The sequence below is a fragment of the Myotis lucifugus genome, unplaced genomic scaffold (genome assembly GCF_000147115.1).
Source record: "Myotis lucifugus unplaced genomic scaffold, Myoluc2.0 scaffold_0, whole genome shotgun sequence".
NCBI lineage: Eukaryota > Metazoa > Chordata > Mammalia > Chiroptera > Vespertilionidae > Myotis > Myotis lucifugus.
Window position 1 is genome coordinate 62690203 of NW_005871048.1, and position 19865 is coordinate 62710067.

Below are 19865 nucleotides of genomic sequence, written 5' to 3' on the forward strand. Positions count from 1 at the left end.
CCGGCCAGTCCAACCCGAAATCCCTCCCCTACCCATGAGCGCCCAGTCCAATCCAGAATACCCCCCTGCAGCCCCTCCCTGACCCACGAGTGGCCAGTACAATCCCAGAATACCCTGCTGGGCCCTCCTTGACCCAATCTTCAGTCTCTCCCTCAGAAGCCAACCTCTCTTTTTGATTCAATAGTGACCCATTTAAATAAAAGGCCTAACACAAAAAACTCAGGCAAATATGTTTAATTTTTTAAAATAACTGATGGCAAAATAAAATATTTACATCACATCATACTGTGTAAACATGTAAGGTCTCTGTACAAAGAAATATACATGCAAAATAATGTAAAAATTTAACTGAAATAATAGAAGAAACAATACACAAATAAAAGTTGTGAGGTTACGAATACACATCCAGTTCTGAATCCAATTTATTTTAAAAAGTTTCTGTACAATTTTACAAGAAACAAAACCCAAAAGAATAAATAAAATATATTGGAAGCTGCAAAGCTTAGCTACGCCACTTTATGGCTCAAGACCCAGGTGTCTGGCTGGCTCGGGAAGCGGGCTGGCCTCTGTTTTAGTGTATTTCACACAACAAAGATAAAAAGACATCCAGAAAAATTCAAGCGTGCCCAGAACCCCAGCGTCTTTTGTGGAAGGCCTCCCCACACCAGCGCTAACTCTGCCCAGTGACAGGCAGGGGGCGCCAGCTCAAGGCTGCGAGTGCTTAATTGGCTTGTATTTCTTACCAAAAGCTCCAAGTCCAGCCAATTTGTGTACAGAAAGTTGAATGTCAAAAAGTCTAAAAAGTAGTAAATGTCCAGACTGATCTTGGGGAAAAAAATAATACTTTGGCATTCTGAATAATAGCATAATACATTTTAAAACATTACCCTATTATCCAGTTTTATATTCAGAGTATGAAATCACTTTTTACAGTCCTCAAAACTGACAAGTTTCACGAAGAGTCAAGTCTCCTGAACGGATGGCACAGGGCTGCGACCCCCCCAACCCCCCCGCCCCACCCGACACACGCACAAAACCATAAAGCTCACCGTACGAAGTATGTGCTTTTTCTATATATTTATTACAGGTACAACAGAGGTCTTCATAAATAGTTGCATAAAATGTTAAAGCCACAACATTGCACATGATATGAAATAAAACCAAAAAAACCCCAATGAGTGCATTTACAGTATTTTCATCTGACTGTATACTGCTCAACAATCTGATTGACGGCTTGGGGGCGGGACAATGGGGTAGGGCCCAACCTGATGTCCTCAGTGGATGGGCAGAACCTTCTGGCCCCCAGAGGAAGCCCAGGCAGGAATGGGAGAAAGGCGGAGGGGGGAGAGAAGGGGGAGGCGGATAAGGGCAGACTGAAGGCAGGACCAGTCTTATATACAAGTAAGGCCTACATTTCATCAGAGCAAAACAATTCATTCTATTTTTATGCAAAAGTTTGAGGTTGAATGCACATTTCAGAAGCCCAGTCTGGCGTCCCTGAGAGACGCACACAGACCAGGTGGCTGGGAGGCTCGGAGCCAGGTGGACGCCAAGCTCCACAGCAGGTGCGGGGACGGCCGCCGCTGGGGTGCGTCTTCCCCAGAGGCGGCAGTGTCTCTGTTTCGTTCGTTAACACCAGTGGTTGAACATAGGCATTTCGTTTCCTTGAATAAGTCTTGTAAAATGTTAAATTTGCAAAATTCTATGTGTGTTCGTTTAAAAAAGTTTCTTTTTTTTATTTTTTGCAGAAACCTGAATAAAAGACTGTGACACAGCAATGCTGTCTCGGCTCTCAGAGCGAGAGAAGGTCCTCCACCCAGCAGGCTGGCAGCCGCCCGCACCCGAGCCAGCTCGCTCGGCGTGCGGGCCCCACACGGTGCACTACGGCAGCGGAGCAGTTATGTTGGCTCGTGTTTCTCTCCGAAATTCAAATTAACAGCTGATTGGCAGGTGAAAGAGAATGAGAAAGAACTTCAAGACAGGTCAAACCCGAGGCAGAAGCCTGCTCTGCAGGAAGTTTTTAACGCTACGGATAGGTCGAACGTCGTTCTGGTGTTTGCGCCGCTCAATGAAGGAGGTCAGTCTGGACGTGTCGAGGACGCCCGTGCCTTTGCCGTGGCGTGGCCCGCCTGCAGCCACTGCTCCTGCAGGGCCAGCGCAGCCGAGGGACGCCTGGCGGGGTCCTCCTGCAGGAGGAAGCACACGAAGTCCTTGGCCTTCTGGCTCACTCCTTTAAAGTAGTCATCTGGGGAAGCTAAAGTCTAGTCGGCAAATGTTCAGGGCAGGTCTCTTTCTACGCTGTCGTCCAGGAAGGGGGACACGCCGCTGAGAAGGACGTAGGTGAGCACTCCCACACTCCACGTGTCCGAGGTCAGGGAGACCGGGTTCCCCAGGATGATTTCGGGGGCTGCGAACTCGGGGTTCCCCAGTAACTGGTGGATGTAGTAGGTGGTATTGAGTTGGACAGCATCTCCAAAGTCGGCCAGTTTAATCGTCGGCGTGGCTGAACTCTGACCCACCAGGATGTTTTCGGGCTAGAAGATAGGATAAGGCAACCGTCATTTTCCCCAACACCAATCGTTAGCCGAGGCATGATGCTCACCAGGACCTGTGACGTCGACCGGAACAAGCTGTTCATGTGCAAAACAAGGTGAAACTCTTGGCAGGCGCTGAGGGAGGAAAGGGCAGCAACACGGGGAGACCCGCCCGATGCGGCTTGGACCAGCCTCCCTGGAGGTCGGTGTGAGGCAGCGCGTTCAATATGCCGGAAGCTGGGTGTTCCTTTCCCCTCCCAGCATGAGAGCAATCCTCTCCCTTCCTTACTCCGTCACTGAACCAGCCCACACCAGCCCAGCAAAACGGCCAGACTTTCCAAAATCCCACGAAACGTGTAAGAGCTCAGGTCACCGAAAGCAAACTCTTAAACACAGAGTGGAAATCAGTGTCCCCAGTCCCCCTGGGGCACCTGGCCTGGCTTCAGAGGACCAGCGGAGAGGCTCCCATACGCATGGCCGAGCCGCGGTCACACACGCTGCCGTCCCGAGAGCCCCACTCACCTTGAGGTCCAGGTGTGCGATCCTGCAGTTGTGAAGGTATCGGACGGCCTCCAGCACCTCCCCCAGGTACGCCCTGATCTTCCCTTCGGTGAGGTTTCCCCATCGCACCACGCAGTCCAGGAGTCGCCCCTGGTCAGCCCTGCGGAGGCAGGAAGGGTGTGACCGTCAGCATGGGGCTGCTGTACTTTGGAGACCTTTCTGGTCCAATACGAAACAAACACAGCATCTGTCCCCTCTGTCAATGTGCTGTCGGTGTTTCAGATTCGACCTCCACCCGAAAGCACGGCTGGATCAGGAGGTGATTTCGTGTCACTGTGGAGATGCATGTGGGGGACAGGGCAGCTCCACCCTTGGAGGGAACTGGGAGGCTCCTGCCCAGTGGTCTCCACTCAGACCCTGCCTCCTGGATGTGAGGAAACAACGTGGGCCTCTGCTGAACGAGGGAATGAGGTGCGTCCTCCCCAAGCCTCAGTTTTGTCATCTGTAAAATGGGTGATGGGAAGGCTCTACAGATGATGTAAGCAGGTACTAAGGCAATATAGTAAGTGCTGCAGGATGGTCTCAAAAGTCTTCCCACTGTGAATTTACTTTTAAAAATTACAAAACACATATACACAAACAAAAAACAAACATTTATACAGAGCTGCTCATGTTTAGGGGACTATATACCTTCTACCAATTCATTTAATCCTCTGAGAAGAGTGTTTTATTGTCCCCATTTTATGGATGAGGAAACTGAGGCACAGGAAGGTATGTAACTTCCCAAGGCCACACAGCTCGTAAGTGAAGGCGGGAATTGTGATGTGGTGGTCTGGCCCCCGCCTTTCTGAACATCAGTTTATGGTGCCCACTCTGTTTGCAAAACAGAAACTTATAGGAAGATCAATACTTGTCTGGTAATGGAGAGTAATCACGGAGAATTTGCTAGTAATTTGTTATGAAAATAAGTCCTATTAACCCTACGGTGAGGCCCAAACGTTTTGTTTCCCAGTGAAAAGAAATGACGGCTGAATGCACTGTAACTCCTAAACCCAAAGTGGAGGGCTGGCCAATTTCTGATGAGGACCGACGGGCGGTTCTTGTGGAAAAGCCCAGGAAGACAGGCAGTTCTGAGTCTTCAGCGTCTAGAGCTAGAAAGGACCCAGCCAGGCGCCCAAAGGGGCCAGGGCTCTGCTTAGACATCGTTTAGCCTTAGTGACCATCTAAATTTAAAGGATGCCCAGGCCCCACGTGATGGACATGCCCTTTGCACGTGATGACAGCCTCCGGGGAGGGGGTGGCTGCCCTCCTCCCTCCGCCATCTGACAGGTTTGCTACCCCTGAGTGCGGCTGAGCGGGCCCATGACGGGCCGGCCGGCGGTGGTTTCAGCAGTGCAGCCCTGGGCAGGGAGACCCTCCGGAAACGCCCCCTACCCAGGCCGGTGCCGCTCAGTCCTGCGGCAGCCTTGCCTCTGAAGGCTGTGGGGTGGAGGTACATACCAATTCTTCAAAAAATAGGAATATGAGAAACAGAAACGAATGCCCCATAAAAAGGAGGAATTGGAACTTAAACAAGGCTGAATGCTGCGATGTTTCACAGAGCCCAGGATGCTCTGGGGCAGGGCTTCCCATGCCGGCATTGCTGACAGTTGGGGTGTCCTGTCACCCCCATCCTGAGTTGTGACACCAAGAAGGTCTCCAGACACCACCCAACGTCCCCTGAGGGACAAAACTGCCCCGTGGAGGGCCCCTGGGCTCGGGTCACACGCCTCCTTTTGAAACGACTGAACCATTTACTGAGATGCCCGTGGGGGACCAGCGGGGCTGCTCTGGTGGGAGGCCCCCCCTCCAGGGGTGACCTTACGGTGAGGAGCCCTTCTCACCCTGACTTCTCATTGGCCCTCAGTGGGGATGGGCAGGAGCTGAGGGGCAGGACTGGCCCCGGGCTGAGCTCAATGCCTGAACCTTCAGACAGAGCAGGTGGCGGGCCCCTCCTAGGGCGTGCATTGTCAGAGGCCTGGAGTCCTGGAGTCCTTTGGGGACCAGGGAGCACCCCAGGTTGGCTGAGACCACGCAGGAGCCTGGACGGGGCTGGCTTGCCACTTCCTGTGGGACCGGGCATACGCATACGAAAGTGGTCTTTCCACGTTTACTGGAAAGCTCTAAAACTGTGGTCTGAGAGCAGGCATGTTTTTTAGAAGTTCTGTGAATGCTGAAATCCCAATTTTTACTCGAAACAGCACTTGAAGTTGAGGTGGAGGGCAACAGAGAGAGAGCGCCCGGGGTACGCACATTTCCAAAACCAGGACGTAGCTGGTGGGGGTCTCGAAGGTGTCGAGGAGGCCGACGAGGAGCGGGTGCTGGACGTTTCGCAGGACGCCGAGCTCGTGGGTGACCTGGTCGCGCTTCATCAGCTTCTTGTTCACAAATTTGGTGGCCACTGTTTGCTTGGTTCCTTTCTGATCACATTTCTTAACGACAGAGAATCTGCCCCTGGAAAACAGGTGGAGAAGAGCTTTCAGGATGCTGAGCCAGCCCTGCAGAGAAGGCGGGATGCGGCAGCCTCCCACGCCCGTGCCCGCGCCAGAGCCCCTCTCTGCTGACACCTTCTCCTGGGTTGGGCAGGAGTCCCCTGCTACCCGCCTACGGCTCCATGTATAGCTGGAACCCGAGGGACACATTCAGCCTTTCTCAACCTGGACTCCATGGGAGAACCAAGTCCTACAAGAAATGATATGGATGACGCCTCCCAGATTTCCCCACGCATGGGACACGGCTGGTGGTCCCCGAGGTACAGGGCAGGAGTCACCCACTGCATCCATGGGAGGCTTACGGCAGTGGGCCGTCATTCTCTCTGGAACCTGAGCTGAAAACATCTTGTTACTTCCAACGTTTAGTACTGAACGATGACCACAGGTTGCTTTGCAAATATAACACCTCTAACTCCCAACCGGCACACACACCGTTTACCTTCACTGTCTATTGCCAGTGAGCCACGTCCTACCCGCTGCTCTCCCGAAAGGGGCTCGGGTCGTACCTGCCCAGCTCGGCCACTTCGCTGTAGAAGGAGTCGAAGTTGTCCTTCCAGGTCACCAGGATCCCGTCGCTCCCTGGACCTGTAAGAGGAGCAGCACCTGCCTGAGCCTGGTTTGTGCGGCGGGCGCATCTAGGGAGGAAGCCTGCAGACCTGCGCTGCCCCACGCGCAGGCACACCTGGCTGCCCAGTGTGGGCGCTCACCGCCAGGAAGGGGCGCTGGGCTCAGCATGGAGAAAGACGGGCTATGTGACAGAGATAAACACACACTTCCTCCTCCATGACTGCCTGCTCCCTCTTTGTCTGAACTCTCCCTTAATTCCCTTAGCTTTCACTCCTGACTCTTATTTTTAAAAAAGCCACCTGCATAATTTGTGACATTTCTTAAAAATGAGAATGTCGGGGGTTCTTTACTCTCAAAGTCAAGGCTTCCTTTTTTGTGCCATGATCCCCAAATCATGTTACTTCCTTTCTTTGGCTTAATGAGGTTAAAATACTTAGCATTAATATATGTGGGATAAAAGTTCTAAGACAATTCTGTTTATTGTCTACAAACAGGGAGCTCTGGACTCAATGCACCTTTCAGTTCAGATTTTTATTTTCGCTTTTGGATGCAACTTCCAATACCTGGCGCAGCTACAGGATCAGCGAGAACCCACATTAGCCCTATCACACATTGGCCACGAGCAACATGACAGCTGGAGGCCAATCAATACTCACTGAGCGTCTCCATATGCCAAGTGCTTGTACGGGCAATCTGAAAGGCTTACGATATGGGTTCTGCTTCACAGCTTAGGGGAGGAGCGGGAAGGGGCCTTGCCAGGCAGTAGAGAGAGCAAGGGCTTAGACCAGAGACTCGGGTTCCACCAAGGGTGCCTGGAGCACGTAGAGGGGACAGGAGGACACGCCCACCAGAAGGCCTGTGAGGTCTGAGGCAAGCACACAGCCTACATAGGGCCAACCACCTTCCCTCCTTTCCTTACTTCCTTCTCACTCACATCCATGCGACCAAGTTAGATTAGACTCTTAGAGCCAAAGCGTCAACTGAGTGATTGGATTAAAGAGAAACTGGGCCCTAGCCAGTTTGGCTCAGTGGATAGAGCGTCGGCCTGTGGACTGAAGGGTCCCGGATTCGATTCCAGTCAAGGGCACATGCCTCAGTTGCAGGCTCCTATCCAACCTGGGCCCTGGTCCGGGCACGTGCAGGAGGCAACCAATCCATGTGTTTCTCTCACATTGATATTTCTCTCTGTCTTTCCCTCTCTCATCCACTCTCTAAAAATCAATGGAAAAATATCCTTGGGTGAGGGTTAAAAAAAAAATAAGAGAGAGAGAGAGAGAGAGAGAGAGAGAGAGAGAGAGAGAAACTGGTACAAGAATGTGTTTTGAAAACTTGAGCACAGAACACACCTAGTTCCAGTTGAGAGGTTGGCTCCAGTACCCAGTGGCCAGAGTCAGAGGCCTGACCTTGTGAGCGGTGCCTAGAGGTCAACCACCCCAGGAAGCCCCAGAGCCCGGGTCTGCCACTCGCAGCTCCTGTTAAGACCTATTTTCATGTTTCCGGCCGTGACGGGGGTGGGGGCGCTGGGCTTGAGCCTCCAGCGCAGGGGTGCAGCTTACCTAGAACCCTCAGGCTGGCCGAGCAGGAGGCCGATCCCATGTCGTTCACAGCGATGCACGTGTAGATGCCGTCGTCGTCGGTGGTCACGCCCACGATCTTCAGAGAGGCCTCTCCCAAGTCACTGCCGCACAGAGAACACACCTCGCGTCAGAGAGGCCCAGCCCCCCGCTGGCAGCCCCCACCTCTCTCCTTCGGGGTCCAGAAAAGAAGGAGCTCAAGGGCTGACGAGGAATCCCAGTGGAGGTTTAATTTTAGTTGCACACCCAGGTACGGAATGTCCCCTCAGGGGAAGCGTCCCAGTGTGAAGGCGACCATGGGCTCAGCGATGTCAGTCCCGGGGAACCTGCCTGCGACACCGAGCACATGCGAGCTGCCCTCACCTGTAGGAGATGCTGTAGTGGCCGTCGTTGTTCAAGGTGTTGTGCTCAGGGCCCTTCCAGGTGATGGAGGCCTTTGGGCGTCCACAAACGCGACATCTGAGAACAACGGTCTCCCCTGCCTCACACGTGACCTCACTCAAGGGAATGACGAATTCTGGGGGAACTGCAGGAGAAAGGAGTCAGTACCGCCGGTCCTCTGGGCCCCCTCCCTCGCCCACCAACACTTTCCTAACAAACAAATGGGACTCAGTTGCTGCCTGAGCCCAGCGCTCCTTGGAAAACCCGTCTCCCTAGGCTACACGTGTGTGTCCTGAGACCTGTCCCCGGACCCGCAGCCTGTAAGACCAGCAGAAACGGTAATGGCACTCACCGTCATAAATGTAGTTGGGACTGAGAAGCTGAAAGGAAAAAGCACACAGGCATTAACCAAACGCGGCCGACTGCGAGGTGTATCGCTTTCCCTCCAAGGCTACCCTAACCCATGAAAGAGGAGAGAACACGTCTGGGTTCGCCTGGGTTTCATTCACAATTGGCCACATGTTCACTCCTTTCAATGCACTTGAGCTTCCTGTCATAAGAATTTGGGTGGATTTGAAGCACAAAAGCGTGGAGATGTCTGTCTTTCCCCATCCTACAAGCTGAGTCCAGCTGTCCCTGGACCTTTTCCTTCTGCAGAATGGCCGTGTCCTTACCCAGGGTCCCCAGATTCCCAGGCAAACCCCCGGGTTAAGGCAATCTGATTATCAAGAGCAAAGCTGACTGGAGCCTGGAAATTTCTAGAGCCATGACCTGCACCTCGGCATCTGGTCACTCCCCGTGGCCTGAGGAGGCCCGAGCCACAGTGGCTTTGCTCTATCCGCTTCTGAGAATCTCATCTCCGCTCCTTCCGGGAACCTAATAGCGTTCTTTGTCAAAGGCAGGCGTGCACCTGGGAGTGTCCACGTGTCTACCTGGCTCCTTAGAACACATCACGTGCCCGTGCCAGCCAGCACTGCCCCCGAGAGCCTCTGCAAAGCCCACGGGGTCTGCTGACGGGGCTGAGAGAGGTGGCGTGTGGTTGGCTGCCAAGCAAGCCTGGCACGGCCCAGCCCAGAGTGCACGGCCCTCCATGATGCCCCAGGCCTGTGCCAGCCCCTCCTGCCACCGGGGACGACACAGGTCCTGACACTGGTTCATGGGACACTCGGTCTCACCTTCACAGATACCTTGTTGCCGAGTCCTTCCCGTGACTTCCGATAACCGTTCTCTAACTTGCCTTCCCGTTTGCCGTCTTTATCTTTTTTCTCAGATTTTTTTCTTAAACGGAGTGCTGTGTGCCAAGATGTTGACTTCCTAGGGGAGAGAGCACACTGTTTAGTGCTCTGCCTTCCCAGTGTTCGGCGAGGATCCGGGAAGCGCTGGAGAAAAGCTGACTGCTCAACGCGTGCAGATACCGGGCGGCGGCGAAGGCCAGGAGCACGCTCCTGTGATTCTCAACAACCGGGATATGAAACCACCACTTTCTTAAGTCAAACAGGAAGGCCTGACATACAAAGGTGCCTGTGACGGTAGCTTATGCATCAACTGGACTGGGCCCTGGGTGCTCTGCAGTTTGGCCAATTATCCTGGGTGTTTCTGCATGAGATTAACTTTTTAACTGGTAAAGCCGGTAACTCTTCATGCAGTGGTGGGCCCCATCCCCTCAGTTTAAGGTACGACTAGGACGAAAAGGCCGTCCGCTTTGAGCAAGAGGGAACATTCTCCAGCAGAACGCCTTCAGATCTCATCTGCACTACAGGCTCCCTGGGCCTCCAGCCGCTGGCCCCACTGCAGATTTGGACTGGCCGGCCTCCTTAATTGCACGAGCCAAATCCTTATACTAACCACCCTCCCCCCCCTTGCCCCTCTCTCTCTCTCTACACACACACACACACACACACACTCTCTCTCTCTCTCTCTCTCTCTCTATTCTATTTCGCTAGAAAACCCTAAAACAGTGCCAAGGATATTTTTGGAAGAAACAAAGTATGAAATTGGAATTCTTGAGCAATGTACTAGAATTAAATATTTCTGTGTATCAAGGAGAAACAGGACAAGAGATTGTCATAGGAGACAGGCTTTCTGCAGCCTGAACTCAAGCCCGGCCTCCCTGGGGGGTGGGAGGGGCAGGCGCCGAGCCCAGAGGCGCAGCTTGGGGCTGGGATGCGGCAGCCTGTGCTGCTGACCCAACCAAGGGCACAGCCGAGCTGGGACGGGGCCATGACCGCCGTCGGCGCCTTTGGGGCTGGGTTTCTGGGCTGAAGCCTTTGGAGACCTCAAACGTCCCCAAGTCCTGCCATGCATCCCAGAGGCCAGGCCAGCCTCGGCCACAGCCGGAGGGGTTCAGGAGAGGGAATTTTTGAATCCAGCACCTGACTTTAGTTTTTTTTTTTTTAAATAATATTTAATGCAGTAAAATTGTTTTCTAGTTTCCTAACTGATTTAGCCTTTCTGTATATATAAAGGCAAGGTACCGTCCATCTTCACCCGCAGCTTCCAGAATGAGTATCCTCACTGACATACGCCAATGAGTCAGCGGTCCTTGGAAAGTCCCCTTCCCCAGACATCCCGGGACTGAAATAATATCAAGGTCTGTCTAGTGCAGGGATGGCGAACCTTTTGAGCTCAGCGTGTCAGCATTTTGAAAAACCCTAACTTAACTCTGGTGCCGTGTCACATATAGAAATTTTTTGGTATTTGCAACCACAGTAAAACAAAGATGTATATTTTTGATATTTATTTTATATATTTAAATGCCATTTAACACAGAAAAATCAACCAAAAAAATGAGTTCGCGTGTCACCTCTGACACGCGTGTCATAGGTTCGCCATCACTGGTCTAGTGGCTTGAAAAAGCCGTGCGTGTACAAGTGCAGGTCGTGAGAACCTGGGGAACGAGTCTGAGAGACAGAACGCCATCTTCACTGGGGCCCACCCTGCTGGCGAGGAGCTGGAGGGGACAGAGCAGAGCTGCTCCCTCAGTGGCTTCGCCCCCGGGACCCTCCCCGCGGCCCCCGCACTCACTTGAGGGTCCCGTCGGGGCTCTCCATGATGACTGCGCTGGTGTGCCCCAGGACGAAGCCCGGAATCCAGCCCTCGGCGGCGGGGCACTGGTCCGTGGCGGCGCGGAACACCAGAAACATGTTCTGCTGGTTGCTGGCCAGAATCTGAACGACCTCTCCTTGATAGACGTTGATCTCATCCTCCTTCACTGCCGTGTAATCGTGTGTCACCAACATGGTGGAGATGTTGCTACTGCTGCTACTTTCACTCTGGAGGGGCGGAGACGGAGAGAGAAAGGCAGAGGGACCTGAAACGAGGCCCACCCACGAACGCACGTGTCAGTGTGCGTCGCGACAGGACCACTCGGAGCTCGCTCACCAGAGTCTCTCTAGAAAGCAACTTAGAAACAATCCGAAAATATACCAGTGACGTGACGACACTTTACATTGGGAAGCTTTTATTCCAGTGCCACGATTTCAGCCCCACCTCCTGGCGCCTTTGGAGCGCGGCTCAGGTCTCGTGTTCATGCCAGGTGGGGTTGTACCCACGTCACAGCAATGCCACTGCGACTACCACGCTCCTTTAAACAGTGTTATTACATGGAAGAGCTGCCAGCAGAAGCCCTTTTGCTCACTGAAGGATTGGAGGGTGGAGGAGCCCCCAAATCCACCAGGAAAAGTTCATGAGAACGCATATTCCAGGGTCCGGCCACGTCGCTGGCAGACCTGTCACTCCCACCTTTTTCCCTTCTAGAATGCAGAACACCTAAAAGTAAATCGACTGCTACCCTGCTCTGAGGGAGACTGCTCCGCCTTCTTTGCGTGTCCCGTGGTGGATGGCCCACAGTGTCCTCAGTGTCCAGCAGTGACCGACATGTAGCTGGCACTCAATACGTGTTCAGCCACGCAGTCAGCGAGGCAAGATTGCAAACGCAAAACAAGGATCATTGCTTAAGCTCACCTACGGGGCCCACAAGCTGAGTGGCAAGTGGAAGCAACACAAAAGGCGGTATTTGTCCCAACCTGTCAAATGTTTACCGAGCGACCTTTGGTTCCAGGGGAGGAGGAAGAGGAAGCTGAGACCACTGCTGAATCCCGAGCTACATCCTGGCCAATCCCTTCTATTGAGTCGGGACATGGGGGATGGCGTCCAGTGCCCTGCTCCCATGAGGCTGTTCTCAGAGGTGGGCCTCATCCAATCAGTTGAAGGCACCAGTGGTGTGGCCTAGATGCGTGGATCCCGGCGCCTCTGATGATGCTAGCCTCTGCCTGGCCCCCGGACGCCTGGGACAGGTCCTGGGTCGGGGTGGATGCGACTGTGAGACAACCCTGCCACGTGCCGGTCACCCCGGCTACCGGGCTGGTGTCAGGACGGCTGGGGCAGGCGGTGGACTGCTGTCAACAAGCCAGCGCGCTGGGAATCGGCTGAATCCAGACCCGCAGGGATGTTTAAAGGAAACACAGGGGAGGGCCGAGCTGCCGTCCGTCTCACCTAGGAGACTGCTGTGTTCCCGCCCTGCAGAAGCCCGTGCAGTCATCAGTGAGCGCTGGCCTGTACATAGTCATTTATGCAGTTTTATCCTTTCAGTGAGCATTTTAGTGTTCTGGCTTTTAGAGCAACAGCCAGTAGTTTTGCGATTACAAGGCCACGTTTGCTAGAAAAAGAGCAACCTCAGTGGCACAGCCGCTTTGGGTGACATCGCGTGCCCGGCTTTGTCTCATCGTTGGAGTGTTTTTCCACAATCATGATAGCTATTGGTGGTTTCTGAACACGTCCTATGTACCAGGGTAAGTACCGGCCTCTACAATCTACCACCACCATGCCAGTGGGCAGGACCGTCCCCCCTGATGGCGTGGGAGGCGAGGGGTTCGCCCTGGACACCTGGCCCCTGAGAGGAAGGCAGGGCTGCCGTTACTGCCGCCCAGGTGGATGTGTGCAGGGAGGTTGTGCATCACACTTGGGGGCTGCACAGTTTGGCCGATCCACATCCACTCCACTCTTGTTCTCTGTACTTTCCAGAAGGTGCCCATATAAAGGAGGAAGAAGAACCTGGGACGTGGGTCAGGCACAGCTGCCTGCCTGCCTGCGACCGCAGACAGTTCCCCGGAAGCAGGCAAGAGGAAGGAGGCCACTGCCGACGGCCGGGGGTAAGGTGGCCCAAGCGGGTGGGCACAGGGCAGGGCGGCGGTAACTTTTAACTGAAATACTCCAGTCTAGAGGCCAAACCCCCATCTGAGACTCTAGCGGTCTCCCCAGGACTCTAGGCATTTCTGTAAGGACTCAGCAACTCACCCACAATACTGGCAAGTTCCCCATTGCCTGCCACATAAGAAAAAGTGACCGACAGAAGTAAGAGGCAACTTTTGCAACCTACGACTTGCTGGATGTGCCACACGTGGCTGTGCCTCTGCCTCAGAGGGAACATCCTGGGAGGCAGCCAGGGGGTGGCCGTTACGGGTGGGCACCTGCGCTGGAGCGCCTGGGTGCTCATTCTGAAGCACAGACTCTGAGAACTCCTGGGTGCTCAGGGGATGCGCCTACGTGATGCTCCCTGGCTCATTTCGTAGGGGTCGCAGCTGCGAGAGAGGCCTGCATCAGAGTGTCCAACAGGTGCGTCGCTGGGCCCCCTGCGTCTCCTCCTGTGGCTGAAATTGGGTTCTGACCCTCACTGCTCACCGAGCACTGCAGACCCACCACCGGGCCAAGCCGCCCTGCAGCTCATGGAAAGGCACCGGAACACGGATACTGGTGATGGCCATGCAGAGGGTGCCTGCCCGGCCACATGAATTTGAGAATAAGACTCAGGGTAAATACATGTACCAAGACCCACTTCCTAATTCCTTCCTCAATTAAATATGGAGTTTAACAAGGTACATAACAAAAAAGAGGAGGACAGGATAAGGCCACGCCAACCCGAATAAGGAATTAATAGAAGTCCAGAGGAGAGACATGCATAAGCCAGATGTTTATATATACACACATATATATAAAGAGAGACACACACCCTTTTAGGGAAATGTATTTAAAAATGTATAAAGCAATCAAACATACACCCATTTGAACAGTTGTATTCCCTCACGCATGCCTTCAGGAAGGTGTTACGGGCCAGGCCATCTACCGTGTAGGAAACAGTTGGGGAAGAGAGTGAGGAGGCCACAAAATGGGGGGAAAATCCACCACGGCAATCTTTCTGCTTGAGATTACAACATAGGTGACAGGCAAAATGCGGGTGAGGATTCCTGGGGCGCCGCAGCCCGCACTGCGCCCCCTGCTGGACAGATGCAGACACGCTCCCACTCCAGCCTCCGCCTCTGCCTCTGCTCCCAGCGCTGGCAGGAGCCCTAACGCAGTCTCTCTCTTCCAGAGTGAAACTGTGGAGGGAGCAAAACTTCCACTGCAGAGATTCCTTCCCCCCATTTTGTCAGCTTAGTTTGCTCTGAGTAGCTGTTGGAAGTTTTCTTGAGGTTTTTTTTTTCAGGTTTTATTTTTTCCCCCCAGCAGATGAGTCAAAAATGCTGTAAAGATAATTTAAGGCATAAAAGAGCACAACCAAGCGATGAGCAAAAAGCGTATAAAGTGTAGGTTTCAAATTAGATAGGAGGCAGGCAGCAGGGACACTGACCCTCTAAAAAATGAGTGAGGAAGGCGGGACACAAAGGAAGTTCCAAGAGTCTGCTGGCTGAAAAACGGAAAAGACGTACAGACGCCGCGTTCAGAGGTTAATGACGGGTTTTCCCACATTAAGGAAACACAAACAAAGCAGAGAGCGAGTTAGTAGAGATGAGAGCAGCGCTGTCCCCGGAGCAGGGGGGTTAGGAGGCGTTTGCGTGGGCTCGGCTGTGGCCCGTCCTGCAGACGGCGGACACGCACGCGGAGCTACACGTGTCTACGTGGTCAGGGCACAGAGAGGACCGGAGGAGTTGATGACTGCAGGCGGCACGGAGAGCCAGGAGTTAGTACGGAGAGCGCAGCGCCGGAGGTTTAGAAGAGCTGGCGGGACAGAGGCAGTGGGGCGGGCGGGCGGAGGCTGCCGGGCGTTCTTACCCCATTGCTCTGGGTGGACTGCACGGACTGCTCGCTGGCCGAGGAGCACGTGCTCATGCGGTCCGTGTCTTTGCCGGGGGCCGAGTGGCGGTGCGCCTGCCGCTGGAGGGAGTCACTGTCCCCCGGGAAGGTGAAGGAGCCCGGCCGGCTGGCGGGGGAGGCGGGGATGGAGCTCCAGAAGGAGCCCCCTTCTGCAGGGGGCTGCTGGGCGGGAAGGGCTCCTTGCCCAGCGGAGAAGGGAACACGGTGGCGAGAGGAGAGTTCAGCGGCGAGATGGCCCGGGCCGGGGCTTTCCCAGGGGCAGGGAGCCCAGGCTGCTCCGCGAGCGGCCGTCCTCCGGGTGGGCCCGCGCCTCCTTGGCCTCCTTGGCATTTCCGTCCTGGCTGGCCCCTGCAGCGCTCCCGGCCGACTTCCTGGGGCTCTCGATCACCTTCATCTTGGGGATCTGCTCCGCTTCTCTCTCAGGACCTTCAGCCGGGCCGCTGGCGGGGAGCCTGCCGGGCTGGCTGGGGCCGGCCTCCAGGCTGAGGCTGCTGCTGGGAGGAGGCAGTGAAGGGCCGGGAGTGGACATACCTGACATCTTGTCTGCCTCTGCCTGGCTGGAGGCTGCAGAGGAGACCAGCACGGGGGAGTGGTGTCGGACGGGCTGGGGGATCCGGGAGGGCCTGCTTCTGCTCGAGCTGGGGAGGCCACTGCTGTGGTTGCTGCCACCACCACCGCTGCTGCTGGGGGCCCCGCCCCCACTGCCCCCGCCCCCGCTGCCCCCGCTGTGGTTCCTCTGATACTCGATGGGTGATGTCAAGGCTGTAAAACATGCAAGACAGTAGAAAGGCATCAGGGAGGGCATTGAGAGAAGTTCCATCATGGGGCAAAGGAGGAGGAACACGGTGTGATCCAGAGGGAGTGCTGGGCTGACCCCCAGCCACAGGTCATTGTCATGGCCGTCCTACCCTCCAAGCACCGGCCATCCTGGAGGCAGCAGAGGACACCCCCAACCCCAGACCCCGTACAGGAAAAGGTCTCAGTGCTGTCCATGAACAAGGTGGACTCGATGGAGGGGCGGGCATGCTGAGTGGCTGGGGCAGGAGCCCAGAAGCAGGAGGGCAGAGTGAATGAGAACCCGGGTGCGGGGGACCCACTGCCCGGGGGGAGCAAGCAGAGCCTGGGCCTCCCTGCCAAGAGGAAAGGAGTCGTTGGCCAGAGGATCCCGGGCAAAGTGCCAGTGTCAGCAGGAGCCTCGTGCTGCCAGGGGAGCCGCGCCTGGGGCTCCCCAGCACCAGCTGCTCCCGCGGGGGAGGGGGTTAGGCCAGCTGCCGCCTGGGACCCAGGGAGCGGAGTCCCTTGGTCACCAGGAGGAGGCGGGAATGGACACCTCTGTGCTGCAGATCAGACATGAGAGACAAGGGATGGAAACGAGCTCCGCGCACTCCCCTGTGGGCCAGGAAGCTGTCTTGTCTCCCAGCTACAGGGATTTCGTTTGTTCCTAATCATCTGCAGGAAACTCAGGAGACACTAACACACACTCATAGAGTGTAAAACCTTTGAGAAGTACAACCACCACAGACAGGCCCCTCCGGCCTGGGGGCACAGGCATGTGTGAAGAGCACTCTGGAGCCACAGGACATTGCACAAACTCCGTCGGCCATGCATTTGCTCGGGTCAGGGTGAAACGCTTTTCTGCATGCACAAGGAGCCATTGACCCTGACCCTACACAACCGATTCTAACTGCAACGTAAAAGGTGCCTGGCCACAATCTGGACAGGAGCTTGGAGTTAACGCCCAGGCAGCTCATTACCATGTGGCCCAAAGCGCCGCGCCCTTGGCTTCTCCCTGAGTGCCTGTGTCCTGGCTCTTGAAGGTCATGCAAGGTGTGAAGGGGGTGTGGTGGCAACAGAGAAATTACAGCGTCCTATCGGGCTGGGGCACAGACGCTGACCATGAACATGGAGGAAAAGACAAAGAAAGACATTAAGTATTCAGCTTTGACTGAATCCCTGAAGGTCTTCCGTGATCCCCGAATTAAAAGCAGAGACAAAGAGAAGCAAGCCGTTTCAGGTCACGGACATGGTCAGTGCTTATCTCCAATGGAAGGGCAGTTGCTCCCCTGGAATCACACTCATATCATGGAAACTGGAAGGGCAAAAAATGTCTTGTTTTTTAATGGAGGAGAGAGGTGCAATGCAATCGAACACAACTGTTAAAGTTGCCCTGGAGAAAGTCCCCAATTCCACGTGCTGCCTCGGTTCCCCTCACACATTCCCGTCCCAGGACAGGGCTCTGGTACACATACGGTGGAGACCAGGTGGGACAGGAGGGAACAGAACAGCAGTGAAGGGCACGTGCCTGAGAGCCAGTCTGCTAAGAATCCTGATTCTGCCACCAACAATTTAGGGGACTTTGGGTAAATTACTGTTCCATTCCCTGCCTCAATTTCCTCATTGGTAAAATGGGAATAGGAGTACTTGGCACACAGACTGGCTATGAAGAAGGAATGAAGCAATATATGGACGGTGCTGAGGACAGTGTCTGACCCACAGCGAGGGCCACACTAGTCCTGTCATTACCATTCGTATGTGGCAGGAGAGAGGAGAGAAACAGGAGTGTGCACATTAGAGAAAGAAAACATGCCAGAAATCGAGCACACATTACCATTTAAAAAATTGCGCTGGTTTTCTAAAATCTGGTTGATTTCATGGATCCACGTCTGCCGGACACTTGGACTGGATGAATGCAAAACGAAGGTCTCCACCACGTCGCCCGTCCTCGACGTCAGAGCAAATTTACAGGGGTCGTTTTCCACACTTTCCTCCAGGCAAAGGCAACTCACCTGGAAAGTGTTAAAGCGTTATCCCCAACGGCCAAAACGTGGAAGCAACCCAAGCGCCCATCACAGATGAATGTTGATGAACACGGTGTGGCCCATCCACACAATGGAACGTTAATCAGCCTTAAAAAGCAAGGCTGTGCTAAAGGCCATGCTGACACATGCCACCACGCGGGTGAGCCCGGAGGACACTGCTCAGTGAAAGCAGCCAGTCATAGAGACGAACACCGCTACGATTCCGTTAGACCAGGTCCCTGGAGTTGTGAAATCCGGAGACAGACAGTAGGAGAGAAGCTGCCTGGGTCGGGGGAGATGGAACGGGAGTTAGTATTTAATGAGTGTGGTGGTGATGGCTGTACAATGTGGGAATGTGCTGGATGCCACTGAGCTACACACTTCAACATGGCTAAGATGGTACGTTTTTGTTACGTGTGTTTTACAATGAAAAAAATGCACGTTTATTCTTACTGGCCTGGTGCAAAGTAAAATAGAAACAACCACACTTTTGTGCCTTACCAGGAGTTCAACTAGTAGTTTGAACAATGAACCAGAAGTGTAGGCCTGGGATTATCTGTTTTCAAAACGCCTATACAATGAATGACCCAGTGTTTATCACTTCCCCAGGAAGAAAATGACACCATTGAAAAATCTTGATCAATATAACATGTGCTATAAAGTTATGTGTGACATGGCAGGTAAATATGTAAAACAATTTTCCTGAAGCAGAATATGTAAATTAGCATATAAAGAGAATTTCTATGGTGACAGAGTGATTTTCTGCCAAGAGACTTATGGAAAGAAAGGGTGAGAGGTGCAGGTGGTGGGCGGGCGGACAATGATGGCCATGGAGGGGCCTCAGGCCCGTGGGAGGGGCGGGAGGGGGTGTGAGACAGGAGAGGGCCTGCTGACCAGCTTCACGCCTCCCTGTTGAGTGGGCAGAAGACCTTCCCCAGCCTGAAGGGATGGACACAGGGGGGCTGGAGGCCGACAGACGCCTCCCCGGGAAGCTGGAGGAAGAGGGTGTGGTGTCCCACTTGTGTGCTGAGACCTCTGAGGGTCTAAAGGTTCCCTGTCCCTAAGAGGGACCCTGTCAGTTTGGGGCAGCAGCCCCTAACATAAGGAAGACTATCTGCCTTCTGACCTCAGGACCCCCACAGCTACAGAGGCAAAAAGAACTGGGGGTGCAGTGGGGGTGGTGTCTGGCTGTATTTCCATCTGCTGGGACCCCAGGCCTCCTCCTCTGCTTTTCTCTATCTCAGCCTTGGTTCCTTGGTTTGTCCCCTGTATAGGACTCAGGGCCATTAGCAGTTCTTTTGTCTTTCTCTACTATCAGGGAGCAAGCTGCCCCAGGGCACAGGCTGCCCTGCAGGCCAGCTGAGCATGGAGCACAGAGCGCTTGCTGAGTGCAGGAAAGAGCGGCACAGGGTCATCCCTCTGCTCTGGTCAAAGAGCCACATCCCAAGCCTGCCTCTGAGTTCACGGAAGCTGTACATGCTCCTAGAGCAGGTGCAGTACAGAACCCGCCACGGAAGGAGCCAGCCCGTCGAGCGATGGGCACGGGCGGGCACACGAGGAAGCCTGCCGGCACCATACCTTGATGCTGTTCTTGAACAGGAAGCCCGGCGTGGAGAAGCCCTTCTTCTTGTCCAGCGGCTCGCTGAAGATGACGATCTGCTCGAAGAGGAACACCCGCCGCTCTCGGCAGCGAGGCAGGAGCCCTGCGTCCTGGTCTGTGACCAAGAACGTGTCCTGCAGGAGCAGCTTGCCCTGGGCGACAATTTTACCCTAAAATGAGGACACGGGGCCAAGGAAGAGAAGAAAACATTGCAATCTAAGTGAGGGCACAGGAAGCTGTTTTCATTAGATTCCCTCCCTTTTCCATCCGATCTATTTTCTTCTATTTAT

General features: G+C 54.3%; 1 protein-coding gene across 1 annotated transcript in view; it reads right to left on the reverse strand.

Annotated features, from left to right (window-relative positions):
- Positions 1-531: 531 nt before the first annotated feature.
- Positions 532-19865, reverse strand: part of TRIO (trio Rho guanine nucleotide exchange factor) — a 198986-nt gene continuing 179652 nt past the window's right edge. The window contains 17 exon segments of the mRNA XM_023752278.1: positions 532-2118; positions 2121-2249; positions 2251-2289; positions 2292-2534; positions 3057-3195; positions 5328-5528; positions 6073-6151; positions 7690-7811; positions 8071-8233; positions 8441-8468; positions 9264-9402; positions 11113-11360; positions 15136-15326; positions 15329-15412; positions 15415-15939; positions 17786-17963; positions 19554-19745. Of these exon segments, the coding sequence (XP_023608046.1) occupies positions 1984-2118; positions 2121-2249; positions 2251-2289; positions 2292-2534; positions 3057-3195; positions 5328-5528; positions 6073-6151; positions 7690-7811; positions 8071-8233; positions 8441-8468; positions 9264-9402; positions 11113-11360; positions 15136-15326; positions 15329-15412; positions 15415-15939; positions 17786-17963; positions 19554-19745 (2835 nt within the window). The 3' untranslated portion in view covers positions 532-1983.